The sequence below is a fragment of the Petaurus breviceps genome, unplaced genomic scaffold, assembly GCF_028583685.1.
Source record: "Petaurus breviceps papuanus isolate PSGF00001 unplaced genomic scaffold, PetGlider_PUasm1.0 37, whole genome shotgun sequence".
Taxonomy (NCBI): Eukaryota; Metazoa; Chordata; class Mammalia; order Diprotodontia; family Petauridae; genus Petaurus; species Petaurus breviceps.
The window spans coordinates 1,302,265-1,318,785 of NW_027186296.1; the positions used below are offsets into that span (position 1 = coordinate 1,302,265).

Consider the following 16,521-nt stretch of genomic DNA (forward strand, 5'->3'; position numbering starts at 1 on the left):
GAAAGAAAGAAAGAAAGAAAGAAAGAAAGAAAGAAAGAAAGAAAGAAAGAAAGAAAGAAAGAAAGAAGGAAAGAAGGAAAGAAAGAAAGAAAGAAAGAAAGAAAGAAAGAATTTTCATAAGAGCTATGTTAAGCTCATTGTCCTAAAAATTGAAGAAGCTATTTTCTTTCCCTTTAAAAAATGGCTTAACATTTGTTAATCTGCTGTTCTCCACAAATACTCAAATGCCATCAATAGCCCTGGTATGTAGTTAATCCGGGCCAGGCTGACTTGAATTTCTTGAGAATAGCTTGAATCTCTCTTATCATATCCTTACTTATCTCATAAAAATTGTAATACATATATGAACAAATATCATCATCATCTTGTTTTCAATTCTCTATTAGCTATTCATTCTTCTGTATTTCCCAATATGCATATCACTCTCTTTGGTAGAGAATAGAGAAGTAAAACAGGAGTTCAATAGTTCTTCCCTTTGGATTAATATCATTGCTTTATCCAGCAAATGTTTCCAGCAAATGTTTCTATCTGTTCTTTGATTTTCTTCTTGTCTCCAAATAGTTAAAAAACCCTTTGTCATCTGTGGCATTCACTGCTATCTTTCTGTCATTAAGGAACACTTCCAACAAGTTTAAATTAAAATTAACTGAAGTATTTATATTTGTATAACATGGAAAAATACTTTAAAATGTTCCCCAATGTACTAAAATCAGCTTTTCTTTTTGTGGGTTGGAAAGAGGAGCAAGGCTGCCATACTGTTTCATATTTCTAACTGATCGTGTATAAATGGTCCTAATTGAGAGCAAAAATAAAAAAGAAAAGTAACATTTGCTAGGCAGAAGTTCCCTATGATTATTTATGCACTTAGAGTATAATACTATATCTTACACTTTGTACTTATCTATTTAAATGCCATAATGTGTGTGGTTATGCATGTACAAAATGTTTTTGTATACACGTGCTGGTGTGTGAATGTCACAAATGAGTGAGAACAAAACCTCTAAGAACACATTCATTTAGATATAATTGACAGACGCTGAAAGACCAGCTCAAGTTTAAAGAAGAACTTTATTTAATAATATTAGCTAGACTGAAGAAAATCCAGATGTTGGTACTTTGACTAGTAGAGAAGGCCGGTACTTCAGATAGCAATAGTTTTGATAAGAACTAACTAGACATCAGACCTAAATAGTCAAACCTGAAGAGACAAGTAGAAGGCAGGAAAACTGAAATGTTTGCAAAGACCCTTCCTGCAGCAGATTGCCTCTCGTTGATAAATGACAAATCTTGAAAAAATAGTTAATGAAGGACAACTTTTTCCAGTGCCACAACCAACAGTCTTGCAATGTCACCATCTAAGCATTATCCATGACAAATTAAAAACTTCTTTATTTCACTAATAATGTCACTCATCACTGAAGCTGTGCAGTTACACTTTGACAATTCAGATGTAAATCCTGGGTTGCCAATGTGTATTCATGACAAAGGCATATTTATCATTTAAAACAAAAGGACATGACTTCTGGGTGTTCATATCAAAGACCAGTGATGGATGAGGCCATGCTAATCAAAAGAGAGAGCAGAAAGAACACAGATGTTTGCTACTTTGATTAAGAAAAGACCATCCCCCCTCAAAAAACAAATTCCCAATATGGCCATCTTGTTTTTGAAAAATGTTGATTTTAGCAGATATTTTAGAAGCAGATATATTCTTAGGCATAGATAATACTGATATTTCAATTCAAATTATATAATGCTAAAGCTTCAGATCTCAAGGAGGAGCTCATTTCTCAGCTATAACTCAGTGAAATTCCTACAACTGGTAAGGTCCTCCCAGTGCTTATTTTTGATACAGATTCAGGGGGGAAAAAAAAACAAAACAAAACAAAGATTAAAACAATACAGAAGTAAATAAAAGCTTGAATTCACTGAATTAATTGATTTTTAACACTCAGCTACTGGGCCCTTTTTTTTTGTACTTGTAGGCTGAACAAGACCTTTAGGAACTATAAAGCCACCAGGCCCTAAGAAATGCCTATTTTTATTACATCTTGAGCTAGTATATCTGTACAATTTGCATTTTACTCCCTGCTCTTGCACTGAAAAGCAAAAACAGTTGCTGCACTTATTTTAAGGTTTTTTTTTTTCAAAAGAAAGCAATTAATCCTAGTGATCTCAGCATGCATGCACAGCTTTCTGATGAGAGACTTACAATAAATGTGGTATGGGGGGGAGGGCGAGAAAGGTATTTAGAGTGCTAGGGCTATTGATAGCAACTTCTTCCCATCCCACTGATGAAGAGCTATCATCAGGACTTGCTAATAGAAATCCAATTTACAAGGTAGGACCTAAACTGCTAATTTGAGTGCCTTTCAAGATGTTCAGGGTTGGTAACACTTCAAACTGAAAACAAATACACAGTATTATTGGGATAGGGCTATTTTCTTGTTTGTTACGACTGGGAAGCCCTGACAGCAAAGTCACCTTGAAAGGAGGAAGGCAGGGAAGTCAAGCTGGGGGGAGGGCTGAGGAGGGGAACAACTTTTGTTTTGATCTGTTTTCTTTGCTACCTTTCCATTTAGGGTGACAGCAAGTTTGGTGTCAAGGAGATGTAAAAACTTAGTCATGGTAAAGTATCACCAAACAAACACACAAACTGATAGAAAGAAATAAAGGCTTGAGCCTTCTCAAACTTAAAAGAAAATCAGGAAATATTATTTCACTAGGTGAATTGCCATAAGCAATTTTTTTTTATCCCAATACTCTCTCTCTCAAAACAGGAAAACCAAGAGCTTATCAATAACGACAATGGATAGTCCACAATGACACTATTAGTGCCCATTACAAGATTTCTGAGTTCATTAGATCTCCTAATGCAATCCATTTTACACTACTGGACTGTACTTAAATTCTGCACTTAACCATTCAGAGTCATTGGCTTCACTAACTTTATCGTAAGGTCATTTTTTGGTTATCTTTTGTTTTATTTTGTTGGTTTGATTTATAAACTGGTTTCTTTCAGAGTGAATTAACAGTTGAATATTCTGGAGAGTTTCCCACTCACTATATTAAGAAGTGTTTATGGAATAACAAAAATGCTTCACCTTTTGGCCCTTTTATGAAAAATTTACTGGATGCCTAATATATTTAATATTCAGTAGCATGTGAGAATAATTTTTATGCAATTCTGATAGTTAGAAAGATAGATAACTCAATTATTAGATCATCTATCAAAATATTCAGATGTATAAGAGGCTACTAAAAAGATTGATGACTGAGAAAGTCCACTGATTCTCTAGCCATCATATTCACGCATTTGGCTAGACAACATTTTTCGCTGCCTTCACAAGCAAGCTTCATTACCCATCACTCCACTGAAAAGAGTTTATTATGAGGCTGCCATCTTGGCAAGACTATTATTTAGATGATAAATGCTGGGGAAAAAAGTGTGTCTAGATTTTTTTTAAAAGAAAAAAAGATGAGCTTTTTTGACACATAAAACAAACAGCATCTAAATTTCTAATTAACTTAAATTTGGCAGATACAAATATAGGTCAGTTAATGCTATGATATTATTTTCCATCTGATTTTTGCCCTTAATTTATAAAATGTAAATTAACTAATTAGAAGGAAAACTGCATTATTGGTGACAAAATGCTTCAGCTGGGTCCTTGCTTCCTGACACTTATGATCAACTCTAACAAATTATTGCTAACTGATAGAAAATTATTCCCCCTTCCTCCCATAAAGAAAGAAGGTTTACTGAAAATTAAGAAAAGGTCTTGGAATTTAGTGAAACAACAGGACCTTACACATGGTTTACTCTGGACACAAAATGGTGAATATCTATAACACTAGCACCACCATGGACTTACTGTGTCTGGCAGTGTCTGAAGAAAGAAAACCGCAGATGCTGAATACAGCAGAGTTTAAAATCTCATGTTTTGTATGGTGTAAAAAAAAACACATTTAACTCCATAGCAATTTATGTACTAGTCATTTTTGAACGTCAGGATTTTTTTCTTTCTTTCAATTATGCTGTTGCCATTTAAAATGGATCTCTTATGGATTTGAAGAATTAGTGAGAGGGCAGTAGTGGCAAGTGGAGAATGGTGAGAGAAAAGGGTTTAGTTGCCTGAGTTTTGGCACTAAAACCTGTCATTGTTAAGTAACATTATATGATGTAATAGTTAAGTGGAAAGAGGTTTTTAACTATTCCTATGTAAAGACTCTACAATGCAAAGTACATTCAAACTGTCAGATGTAAATGTCAATTAAAAATTACAAGAAATGTTGAAAGGTAAGGTCTATGGGGGTTACTCTGTTTTGACACAGTGGAGAATCTGTGACCAGGCCTTTGGCAAGGCATAGCAAGATCTGTGCTGTCAGTTTCTATAGTACACAAACTTAGACGTCTAATCTGAATGAGAAACACCAGGAAAATGGGAGCTGAAGCCTTGCGGGAATGTAGATTGGAGCTGAAAGCCCTCTGTCTGGAATATAAGTTAGTCTTTGGTGATGTGACGATGTTTGAAAGAGCAGAGAAAAAGAAAAGAGAAATAATTCAAAGATGCAAAAAATATCCTGGGTACCACTGGATAGTTGATAAACATTCCAACATAGATGTTAAGGGCCTTTGTAAGTTAAGCCCTAAGTTCAGACTCCAAAGTACATAGATAACTTAAATTACAAGACTTTTGTCCAAGATAAGTTATCATGCTGAAATAACAGAATGTGGATTTTATTAGTGTTTTCCACTCCTTGGGTAACATAGTACAGTGAATTATGATACCCCAACTCTCCTTAATTTTCACACTAACAAAAGTATAATCTAAATAATGCTCAAAGAAAATTATTATAATTATTTTTATTTCCCTAGCTGGAATAGCAGTGGAGAAAAAATGCTTTCCTATCAGCTTCTCCAGAAGAACATCACTTAGGGTATTCAGAATTTATTTTTTTTTACATATTTTGAAATATAAATGATAAAAGTTGTGGATGTCTACCTATATACATAGTGACAGAGATTATTTAGGCAACCTGAAATTTCAATTCAAAATAATGTTTGCTTTATATATCAAACACTTCAAGTGAAAGTGGCATATCTTAGCACTCCATTTTATAACAGGGAAAAGTAATGATGGGTGAGTGGGGGTATATTTGCATATGGCAGAAAATTCTCTGTGTGTTTAGCTCCTGCCTTAGCTATGTAACCCTAGAAAAAGTCATTTCTTTGCTCTCAGTTTCCTCATCTGTAAATTGAGGGGGCTGGATTTGATTTGATCTCTTCTAGCTCTGAATTTCTTATCTAAGGATTCCCCATGCCTCAGCAGCTAACAGCTCAACCTCTCCAAACACCAATGGTCCATTTATCTACAGGCAGTTACTTTAAGAGCTATGTAGAACACGGATTCTGTCTCTGTCTTTCAGAGACCCCAGTCATTAAAATCCATGAAAAATTTGTTTTTCTCATGAAAATAAAGACAGGCAGTTAAACACTGGGCATTTTATAAGATTCCCAGATCCTTTAGTTTTTCTCTCCCAAACATTACTTTCATGAAGTTAAATAGATGAGATACAAATGAAGATTGTTGAATTTGTTATTAATGCCCACATGAGATTTTGGCTTGGCTGAAGCAAAAACAAAAGGGAGAAAAAGGGTTTATTAAAGATCAATTTCAAAAGCCACTCATTTGCCCTGTCTGGAAGGGTGATGCTCTTGTGTTTGAGGTGTGTAGATTTCTATGAGGAAGGAGAAGGAAAGAGGAATTCAATGAGTGTCAGATAGCTTTACTAGCCCCAAGTCCCTCTGTGTTGCAGTAAGGTCAAAACCTTTCAGCATTGTACTTGTGTGTCAAAATATGTCAACAAACCATCATACTGTAGGAAGAAGAATGACCTTTCAGTTCTTTATATTTGCGCTGCCAATGAAGCCTTGGAAGCAGGGTATGCATGAACAGTTCTCCTAGCTTCTTGACAAATGCAACTCCCAAGGTTTACTCTACATCTTCTTGTTAAAGTGCTGGGTTCCTACATGTTGGTACAACTTTCTAAACCCTTATAACTCATGAAGAAAACCAGTATTGCTATATGTTATACAATAAAGGTCACCTGTAAGCTCACAAAATAATTCAGTCTAACCGAATTAAACATGATGGGCAGCATGTTGTTGAAAGAACATCGTTTTTCTAAAACTAATGTTTATAGATGTTGGTCAAATGGGAGTTATGAGATTGTGATTATGAGATTAGAAATCATTTTTATTCACTGGTACTCAGTTTTTGGTACATTATTAACCATATCACTTATTTTCACTGTTGTCTTTTGTATACACATAGGAAAATATGGACCCAGTCAGTATCACTGGTAATCTCAATTACCTTCCCAATAACGTGATAGAGATATATTGATCCAACCTTTGACCATTCCAGAGCATTTTCTAGATGTGGCTGACATTAAGGCATAGGTACTGACAGTGCAATAGCCTCAAAAGAACTATTTTAAAGGGTTGTAGCCATCCTTCAATACATTTGCAGGGTTTGCTAATAGTGGATCTACATATTAAGAATGAACCAGACAAGGGTCTAAAATTTGTGGTCAGTTTAGTCATTGATTTGTGTGTTAAAATTTTTATTTATTCATATTCTGAACCTAACAAACTCATATAAGATCAAAATCTCCATATGTAAAGTAGAACTGAAAAAGAGCATTATAACAGAAACCATGAATCTCCATGGTATACAGTTTGCTTTTCTTTTAAAATATATAAAAAATTTGGTACATGACTTTCAAAACCATCTTACTTCTCTGTGATTGTTTCTAGCTGGTAAAATTGCTGGATACAGATACATGGGGTATATTGCCACCATGTATTTGCTTGTTTGTTATTTTTGCTTTTGGAGGCAATCAGGGTTAAAAGAGTTGCCCAGGGTCACACTGCTAGTAAGTGTCTGAAGCCATATATGAACTCAGGTCCTCAGGACTAAAGGGCTGATTGCCCTATCCACTGTACCACCTAGATGCACCCACACCATGTTTTATTAAGTTCTGCTGGCAAATAAACTCACTACATCAATATAGACCCAAAAATCAGAATATAAAATTTGAACAGGGAGCACCGGTATTGGGGATGGAGGGAAAGGAAGAGATCCCTAGTTGAAAAAACTGTAGGGTAAAGCACAGGATTCTAGAGTTTGGATTTCTAAAGGTTCATGATTCATCTTATGAGAATGGGGGAAGCGGAGGAGAGGTACAGGACTGGGAGGAAGATTCAGGAAACTGGTATGACTTCCCTTCCCAGGGAGTTAAGGGAGGTCACCATTTTGAACATTTCCCTTGTTTTTCTTTCTTTTTTTTTTTTTTTGCTTTTTGTAGGGGGAAGGCAGGGCAATTGGGGTTAAGTGACTTGCCCAAGGTCACACGGCTAGTAAGTGTTAAGTGTTTGAGGCCGAATTTGAATTCAGGTCCTCCTGCCTCTAGGGCCAGTGCTCCATTCACTGCACCATCTAGCCACCCCAGAACATCTCACTTCTTATAAGACTGAGCCACTTTTTCCCAAACCAAGCAGTAAGGATGGATGAGATGGAAGCTAGGAGAAAGCAGCCTAGATTCTCAGGGGACAACAAGAAGGCAGTTTCATAAGTTCATTAGGATTTAGCTTAATGACATGAGAGCGACAAACCAGCAGAATTAAGCTCTAACTTCAGTAGTGGTAGGGAGTGATTTAGCAATAGGAAGTCAAAACAAGGGAAACTGGGAGTAACCAGAAGCTACAGAGTCTGCTCATGACTTAAGCCATGAACTTGAAGCTTACACTCTCCAAGATCTGGCTGTACTTCATGTTCATGTTAACCAATGGCCAGGGCTTCAATGTCTCTCTTTTCTTTCTCTGATCCACTCCTTCCCACCCTCTCTTTACAGCTACCTCATCCATATTTCTCCCTCCATAACTGGGGGAAATTATATATATATACACACATCCCATATAACAAATATGCATAGTCAAGCAAAATAAATTCATCCTTTGGTCATGTGTCGGGCCAGTTTACCAACGCTGGTTTGCCCAATAGATCTACAGGTACAGAAACACTGAATTGACCACTGGTAATTTTAAGACAGGCCAGGTCTTTGTGATCATGATGGACAATACACAAGACTGCATCTGCTTAGTCAGTCCATGATGCTGTAGATTTGGTCTCCCTGTATTCACAGGTGACCTGAAGTGGGGAACAACCACTGATTTCATTTCTATGATATTAATAACTAACATAGACTGCCTCATAATCAGTTTAGTGAAAGCCACTTTTATTGAATTCTAAAAAGACAGACCAAAAAAATCCATCTTTCTATCTACAGTAAAATTGCTTCAAACTCTGACTTTGAGATAATTTGGAAAGAGACAAGTAACTATGGTACAAAATAATACATAAGTACATTAGAAATATAAAAAAAAAAAAAGATGTTGGGGAGAGAGGGGTCTTTGATTCCCTGCCTGGGTGGGCCTAGTTCTGATCAGCTTTGCTCTAATACATCCTAACTATGCAACCCTGGGCAGGTCACTTAACCTATCTGTCTCAGTTTCCTCAGCTGTAAAATGGGGATAATAATTGCATCTAACTCTCAGGATTGTTGTGAAGAACAAACGAGATAATAATTGCAGAGCACTTGGCATAGTAACTGATACATATTAAGTGCTACATAAATGCTAATAATAATTGTTATTATTTTGTCTAATATGTTTTCATGGTACTTGTCACTGATACTGGTCAGGGTACATGTGAACATTAGGAAGAACTGTGCTTCTGTAAGAGTTAGAATGAACTTGACCTCTGCACTAATTAGAGATTATTGGTTTCTATTTCTTTTTTTTTTTCCTTTTTGGGGAGGGGAAGGTAGGGTAGTTGGGATTCAGTGACTTGCCCAAGGTCACACGGCTAGTGTGTGTGTGTGTGTGTGTGTGTGTGTGTGTGTGTGTGTGTGTGTGTGTGTGTGTAAGTGTCTGAGGCTGTATTTGAACTCAAGTCCTCCTGACTCCAGGGCCGGTGCTCTGTTCACTGTGCCAACTAGCCACCCCTGGTTTCTATTTCTTGCACAGAATAATAATAACAGATAACATTTTATATAGTCTTACTATGTATCAGGCATTCTGCTAAATGCTTTATAAATGCCTGATTTGATCCTTACAACAATCCTGAGAGGAAAGTTCTATCATCATCCCTACTTTACAGATGAGGAAATTCAGGCAAAGAGAGGTTAAGTGACTTGCCCAGGGTCAAATAACTAGTAAGTGTTTGAGGCTAGATTTGAACTCAGGTCTTCCTGACGCCAAGTCCAGTGCTCTATTCACTGCCCCACCTAGCTGCCTAGGAGTGGGTGCTTAATAAACTGTTGTTGTTGATGATGGAGAATCAGCTAAGCAAATAACATAAAAGATCTCAAGTTTAAGTATCTTAGTCTATTTATGAAGTGCTTAGAATTTTACTAATTATAAATCTTTTCTTTTTAATAAAATCATTAAAGGAAACTTCATAGTATAATGGGTGCAGAGCTGGTCTTGGAGCCAGGAAGAATGGGGTTCAAGTCTAATTTCAGACACATACTGGCTGTGTGATCCTGAGAATGACACAATCTCTCAGTGCTCTAGGTAACTTACTAAGATTATGAAGTTGCAGGGAAGGTACTGACTTGTTCTGGCAGATGATCCCTCAATTGGGAGATTCTATCTTGATGGAATCACAGGCCCTTTCTCTGTCCCATCCATTTAAGGAAACTCATTCATACTTGGCATTCTTTTTTTTTTTAATCCAAATTCAGGATACTGTAGTTGAAAATAAGAGTTAACATTTATAACACTTGTAAAGGAATATGCTTTTATTTCAAGAATCCAGGCTTCCCATATTCAAAATTTAGTCTCAATTCACAACTTTTTATTGTAAAAATCAGCTGACTGATATAATTCTGCAATAATATCATCAAACATACTATTACCAAACCCTGCCAAGCAATTATACTCCTGGCCCACGACACTCCAGCTCAATTCAATTCAACTCAATAAACATTTATTAAATTCCTATTCTGTGAAAAACATAAATCTGGGCATCAAGGGATATGGAAAGTTTAAATAACATACAGTCCCTGCCCTCATTTTTCTGATAGCCTATTAGGGGAATGAGGCACATACACAGATAAGTAGGATATGAAATAACATAAAAGTACATTAGAGAAGTACAAAACTAAGTCCAACGGGAGGGTCATTACTGACTGGAGATCTTACTACTCTTTGCCTGAATGGGTTTTGTTCTGCTCAAGTAAGCTGTGCTTCAATGAAATTATGTGTCTCTCAATATCATTTTGCTCAAAGTCGTGTCTTCAAGGAATCAATTAATGATATTAGATAGAGTATATCTCTAAATTAAGAATAACTATGATTCTATGTATTTTCAAGTCTTATAGTTTACATGTTTGTGATTTCTGGCATGCACAGAGCCCATCTTCCTGGAAAATCCCACAGATGAGTTATTATCATCATCAACATCTCCATATATGTGTAAATAAGCACATATCAAACACTTTATGGTTCTGTTATACTTTATGTATATTGTTTCTCTTAATCCTCACAAAACCCTGACTATTGGATATTCCAGGTATTACTATACCTATTTTACAAGTGAAGAAGCTAAGACTGAGAGATTGTCATTTGCCCAGTACATTATAGCTAGTAAGTGGAAGCAAATCAAGACATCACCCTCATAATGTCATTGGTCCTCTTTAAGAATGAAGGATGAGGAGCAGTGAGGTGGGGTAGTGAATAGAGCACAGGTCCTGAAATCAGGAGGACCTGAGTTCAAATTTGATCTCAGACACTTGACACACTTACTAGCTGTGTGACCCTGGGCATGTCACAACCCCAATTGCCCTGCCTTCCCTCCTCCAAAAAGACAAAAACAAACAAACAAACAAACAAACCGAAGAATGAAGGATGAGCAACAGAGGCAGATCTGGAATTAAAACCAGAGCTTCTGACTCCTACTCTAATCTTATTTGGAGCTGAGTCTTTCAGATGCCATGAAATCTAGCAACCCCCTCCCACATTTCAGGTGGTGACTGGCTAAGCCACATAGATCAGAAAGATTTCTAGTGTATTTTCAAAGAACTCCAGGGCTAGGGAATATACAACTTTCTTCAGTAGCTTGTTCCAGGACAATCTGATCTTGCTCATGTTCAAATCTCTTAATATAAGATAATGTCTTTTTTTTTTTTTGTAAATCTGAGGATACCGTGGGGAAAGTAGATTAAACATGTAAGGGTTATAACCTGTAAGCCAGAGTCATTTGAAAGAGGAGACATCACTAATTAAGCATCCTCAACTCATTTCATCATCTTTATTGTTCCATGATCTCTTTATATTTTCTCCACATTCATGTCTCTAGTGGAAAGATCACTCTAAAAAATGTGGTAAGACATTTCTGTCCATTGCTTTGTTTCTAAACACAGGAGATTTAAAAACAATTAACAATGGTAGAAAATATGAGTCCAGTGCCTAGGAAAATACTTGCTATTCATATTCAAAATACAGAAGAAATAGTACTTACTTATTATGTGGAATCATTACTATAATAAGATTTTAGTCACAAAAACACTTTTCTTGTCCTCATCAAATATTATAAGGTTACTAGGGCTAATCACGGTGTCAAGTATTCTTTGGGACAATGGAGCCTCAATATCCCATAACTACCTCCATTGCAAGTGATGGAAAAGCAAATTGTTGTATTTTACCATTGCAGAAGCCCTCTCTTCTGCCTTTGCTAATTATTAGTCAATCTGTCTTCTGTTGATGCTGATGACTACTTGTTAGTATATAGCAGCAGTGCCTACGAAGGCTGCTGTAATTGAAGGTTTGCAAGAGCTTCCATTGCTCAGTCTTCACAATCCAACTTGAGGCACATGTGATCAGTGTGGAAACAGTGGCCCCAATTTTAACAAGACTGAAATAACTGGAAATCTGTGATTGGGCTTAATTGCAGCTTCCTGGGCATATCAGGACTCAGAAGAAACTATGGACATTATCTGAAAATCCATCCTTTAAGAGGCTGTGGGAGACTTGCCTTCTAAGTATTTCTGCCAGGTCACCACAGACACGTAAAAGCAGTCTCTAGCCTGGCTGGGTAAATAACAGATCTTTAAAAATACTTAGAGGTAAGAAATGAATTCGAATCAATTTTTGTGGCAGAAGGTATTAGCTTTGCATTGCCTCTAGGGGAGCAGACTAGCTGGAGCCAATGGTTCAAAAACCTGGCTAAATTAGCTCAGTCCTTCATCTTTCCAGGGGTACATAAATTTGCTATGGGCTATATTTCCTGGTGTACATCTCCTCCCAAATCCTAACCCCAGTGAAGGGAGCTCCCTTTGAAGTCCCATCTGCTTGTTTCCTGTGCCCATTAATGATACTATAGTGTAGTCTATGTTTAGGATTTTCTAGGCATGTAGGGCCAAATTTCAAAGATCTGGTTGAAATCTTTGGGATAGTTAGTGATAATACAAAGACAATAAAATATTAATCACCCAGAAACAAAACCATTTTTTTCTCTAATGCATTTTGTCAACATGATTATTAATCATATTATTTTTTTAGTTCCTTACATAAATACAATTGAATCCCATTTCATAAAAGATCTATGTAACTGAAAAGTTGTTCATGTAATATCTTGATGAAAAAAAAATCACAGTTTCCTGGGCTTTAGAGCTTCAATTTTAGAGAAAACAGTTTGTCCTCAACAACAACAACAAAAAAATCTGACTTGCTGACATGGAATCTTCTTGTGAGGCAGGGTATTGCAAAGTGTTAATGCTAATACTGCTCACGGTTCCTCACTTGGTTCAATGGGTCACTCAATCACCTGAGGGTCTAAACAAACAGTCCTTTTACTAACAACACATTCCAATATTCCCAGTTAGTAGATCCCATGGTGGTTAAAAGCCATTCAAGAAGATAAAAATCTATTGTCAAGGAGGTTAAAAGCAGTTGGCAAAGAGGCTCCCTAGGGTCTTTAGAGTTCCCAGTCAGAATATCAGAGATAACTTTATATCCTCCTTATCCAAAAGGGCCCAAAGCTGGGTCCCAGATCACCTCAGGGCAAAATCTACCCAAACCATCCTATCTGTACCATAGCTTTCTGGTTCACAACAGTAATGGCTGGTGTGGTAGGAGTGTGGGCATAAATCTCATGCCTCCTCAGTTTAACCAATATCTTGGCTCCCAACAAGTGCTCCATTTTTCAGGTGGGGAAACTAGGACACAGATATTAAGTAACTTCTCTAGAGTTACAGAACCTATGAATATAGGGGCTAGGATTCAAACACAGACCTTATGACACAGATTAGAGGTTGTTTTCTGCCCCCCCTTATTTCATCCCCCTTAATAAGGACCCTACTCTTTCCTATGAGAAGGTAGGTTCTTAAGAGTCAATTGGATTATTTTAGGAAAAAAAAGATTATCTTTTTAGGAATACTGGAAGACGGGGTCAGGTGCTGAAATCCTTACTAATTTCATGGTCCCTTGAGATGGTTTTAAGCTTTCTTGGACAGATAAGCAGGAGAATATTCTACATTTAAATGTTTAAATGGATCTTTCCCCACAATAATGCAGATCAGAATCAATCCATGCTCATTCTTTGCAATTCTTTTTTTTAATTTTACATTTATTTTTAGTTTACATCATTCATTTCCATAAGATTTTGAGTTACAAATATTCTCCCCATCTCTCCCCTACCCACGACCCCAAAACAGCGATCCCACTGTATAATTCTTTACAATTCTTAACTACGTCCTCCTAAAAGCTCACCACAGAAGGTATATCTAATATGCAGTAGCTGCCTTTACTTTCTCCTAATACCATTCCTTCCCACCCCCAAAAAATAATGACAGCAGTGGAGCACCAGCTGTCCGTCTGTGATCTCTTCACTTTTGCCATATGTCCAGCCCATTTTCTCTTCCTGTCATACAATTCCTTATTCCTGTTCTTTAGAGCTCCTCTGGTTATATGTTGCAGCCTTTTCACATCATCATGCAATTCTCTAATGTCCCCCGTGTGATGTTCATCGTTAATTTTTGGAAGTAATGGTATTCTGTGTTTTGCTGCCATATAGCAAAACCAGCAAAATGGTAGTTCTAAAGAGAGTAGTCTTTGCTTTCATGGGAAACTTGGGGTCAGGATAAGTGCTTTATAATTTCTTGAAAGCAATCCAGCCTGCTCTCATCCTATTCAACTCCAGGACCTGTTCATTATTCATCTGTTACAAGTTTACATACTATTAATTATAGTGTGCCAATCCAAATGCATGTTGAAATCTGTGCAAGAAACAGTCAAGAAGCATTTATTGAGCACTTATTGTGTGCCAGGCACTTCATCTTGTGTGGACAGAAAATCCAAATTCCTAAGTGATTACAGATCTTTTCTAAGAAAGTCACATTCCTTTATGTGGTTAAAGATCTCTTCCAGGACATTCTATAATGCCTTAAGACTTGATGCAATCGGGGTGGCCAGGTGGCGCAGTGAGTAAGAGAGCTCCAGTTCCAGCGTCAGGAGACCTGGGATCGGTTCCGGCCTCAGATGCTTAACAACCACACAAAAATAACTGGCCGTGTAACCTTGAGCAAGTTATTTAACCCCGATTGCTTTAAAAAAAGACTTGTTGCAATCAATACAATGTCATCCACAAGCAAGATAATATGGAGGATGTCACCATCCATACAGACTTCCTCCTCAATCAGGACTCTACATTAGATCTCATCTATGACAGCAGTGAACACCTACACAATTGTCTTTTTGTTTTATGCTTTTTTGATGTTTATTATCAGAGGGTTATTGAACGAAGTTGTTTCTGTTGTTACTTCTTGCAAGGGATTATGCATGATCTTAATGTATGGACAGGAGACAACTTGCTGTCAAAAAACCTGTAAGTAGTATTTTGTTTTTCTGAGACAAATGCTTGTTCAACAAATAAACAAAATTAGGAAGTCTCTTCTTTATAACATTCACTTAATTGTGAGATGACATAGATGTAATCCAATGCTGAGTATTGCTTGTGGAAGCCTGCTTGTCCCCTTCTAATGTCCTCATCAAGGACATTATATAGAAGACATATACACAAATACACATATATGTTTATATATGATTTTCATGGAGCTTTATATAGATGTTAAGAGTAGCTATAGGTCTCTAGCTATTAATATTCTCTTGGATATTTATTTTCCTGGTATTAACGACTTCTGAGATTTTTTTTTTACATGCCTTTGTTATCTTCGTCTCCTTCAGATACTTTATATTGGTCCCTCAATGGATCCCCTCTATTTACTCTTGGTTCAACACAGCTGATTTTCATGTCTTTGTTGTCATTAATGTGACTCTACCTCCTTGATAAACTCCTCAGGGACTGTGATGTTAAGGGTCCAAGTGCACTGGCTCCTACTCTCCTTCATGGAGGAAAGTTTGTTGAAATGTTTTTTGCAAATCTTTTCCATTTTTCTTATGTTTGTAGTCCTCTACCTATTTTCAGACCTGAATGTACTTGAGGTGACTTTGTTTAATTTGATATTTTGGCAAGATTTCTTTAAATTACTTTTACTTTCCTCTGCTTCCTTCTGTTTTTGTTGTTGTTCAGTTGTTTCAGTTGTGTCTGACTCTTTGTGACTTTTCTTGAAAAAGATACTGGAGTGGTTTGCCATTTCCTTCTTCAGATCATTTTACAAATGAGGAAACCTGAGGTGAATAGAGGTTAAGTGACTTGCCCAGGTTCACACAGCTATTATCTGGGGCCACATTTGAACTCAGGTCTTCCTTACTCCAGATCTGGCACTCTATCTACTGCACCACCTAGAATCCCTCCTTCTGCTTTACAAGATGGTATTGCTCTTATCTATCCTTCACCATAAGACTTTTAAAGCTGGTTTGTATTACTAAATTATGGTTGCTTTTGGCACTCAGCTTGCTCCATTTGCCAAGTAAGATGTGTGCTGACCAGGATACTCTTTTGGTCCCCTTGTTGTATCAATTAACTTAAATTGGTTAACTGGATGAAATTATCATAGTTGTTTTACATGTCATTTCTTTTGTCTTTCCATTCTACTTAATTATTTTTGCCTTGAAGAATAGAAGAGACATAGAGAAGATTACACTCCCACTTGAGGGAAAGGAGAAAAAAGGTAGAAAGGATAATCTTGAATTCCCAAGTGAAAAGCCTGATATAGGTTCCTGAATATCTATGTTTAACAGATAAAGGCTCTAGTCTAGTGTGTCCCTCTGTATATTGGATTATAGTATGACAAAAACTCTCTACTATAAGGGAAGAATTAATTCCATGTAGTTTGCCTGGGATAGTGGAATTGGGGCTGGCTTATGGAGTGGAGAGAATTCAGAAGAAACCGTCCCTTCTCCCTTCTGTTTTCCTTAATTCTAGACAGACACATCAGAAAAAGAAAATGAGAATGGGCAATAGTAACTCTTGGAAAGACAGAATCTGGGAA

General features: G+C 36.8%; 1 protein-coding gene across 7 annotated transcripts in view; it reads right to left on the reverse strand.

Moving 5' to 3' along the window:
- The window catches only part of CDIN1 (CDAN1 interacting nuclease 1), a 274,152-nt gene that overhangs the window by 86,525 nt on the left and 171,106 nt on the right, over window positions 1-16,521 (reverse strand). For 2 of the 7 annotated variants that reach the window (XM_069097635.1, XM_069097638.1), the window contains exon 11: window positions 13,663-15,757. The exons of the other annotated variants lie outside the window; for them this stretch is intronic. In XM_069097635.1, coding sequence (XP_068953736.1) covers window positions 15,742-15,757 — 16 coding nt within the window. In that variant the 3' untranslated portion in view covers window positions 13,663-15,741. Of the gene's footprint in view, window positions 1-13,662; window positions 15,758-16,521 lie in introns of those variants that run through there. 7 annotated transcript variants of the gene reach the window in all.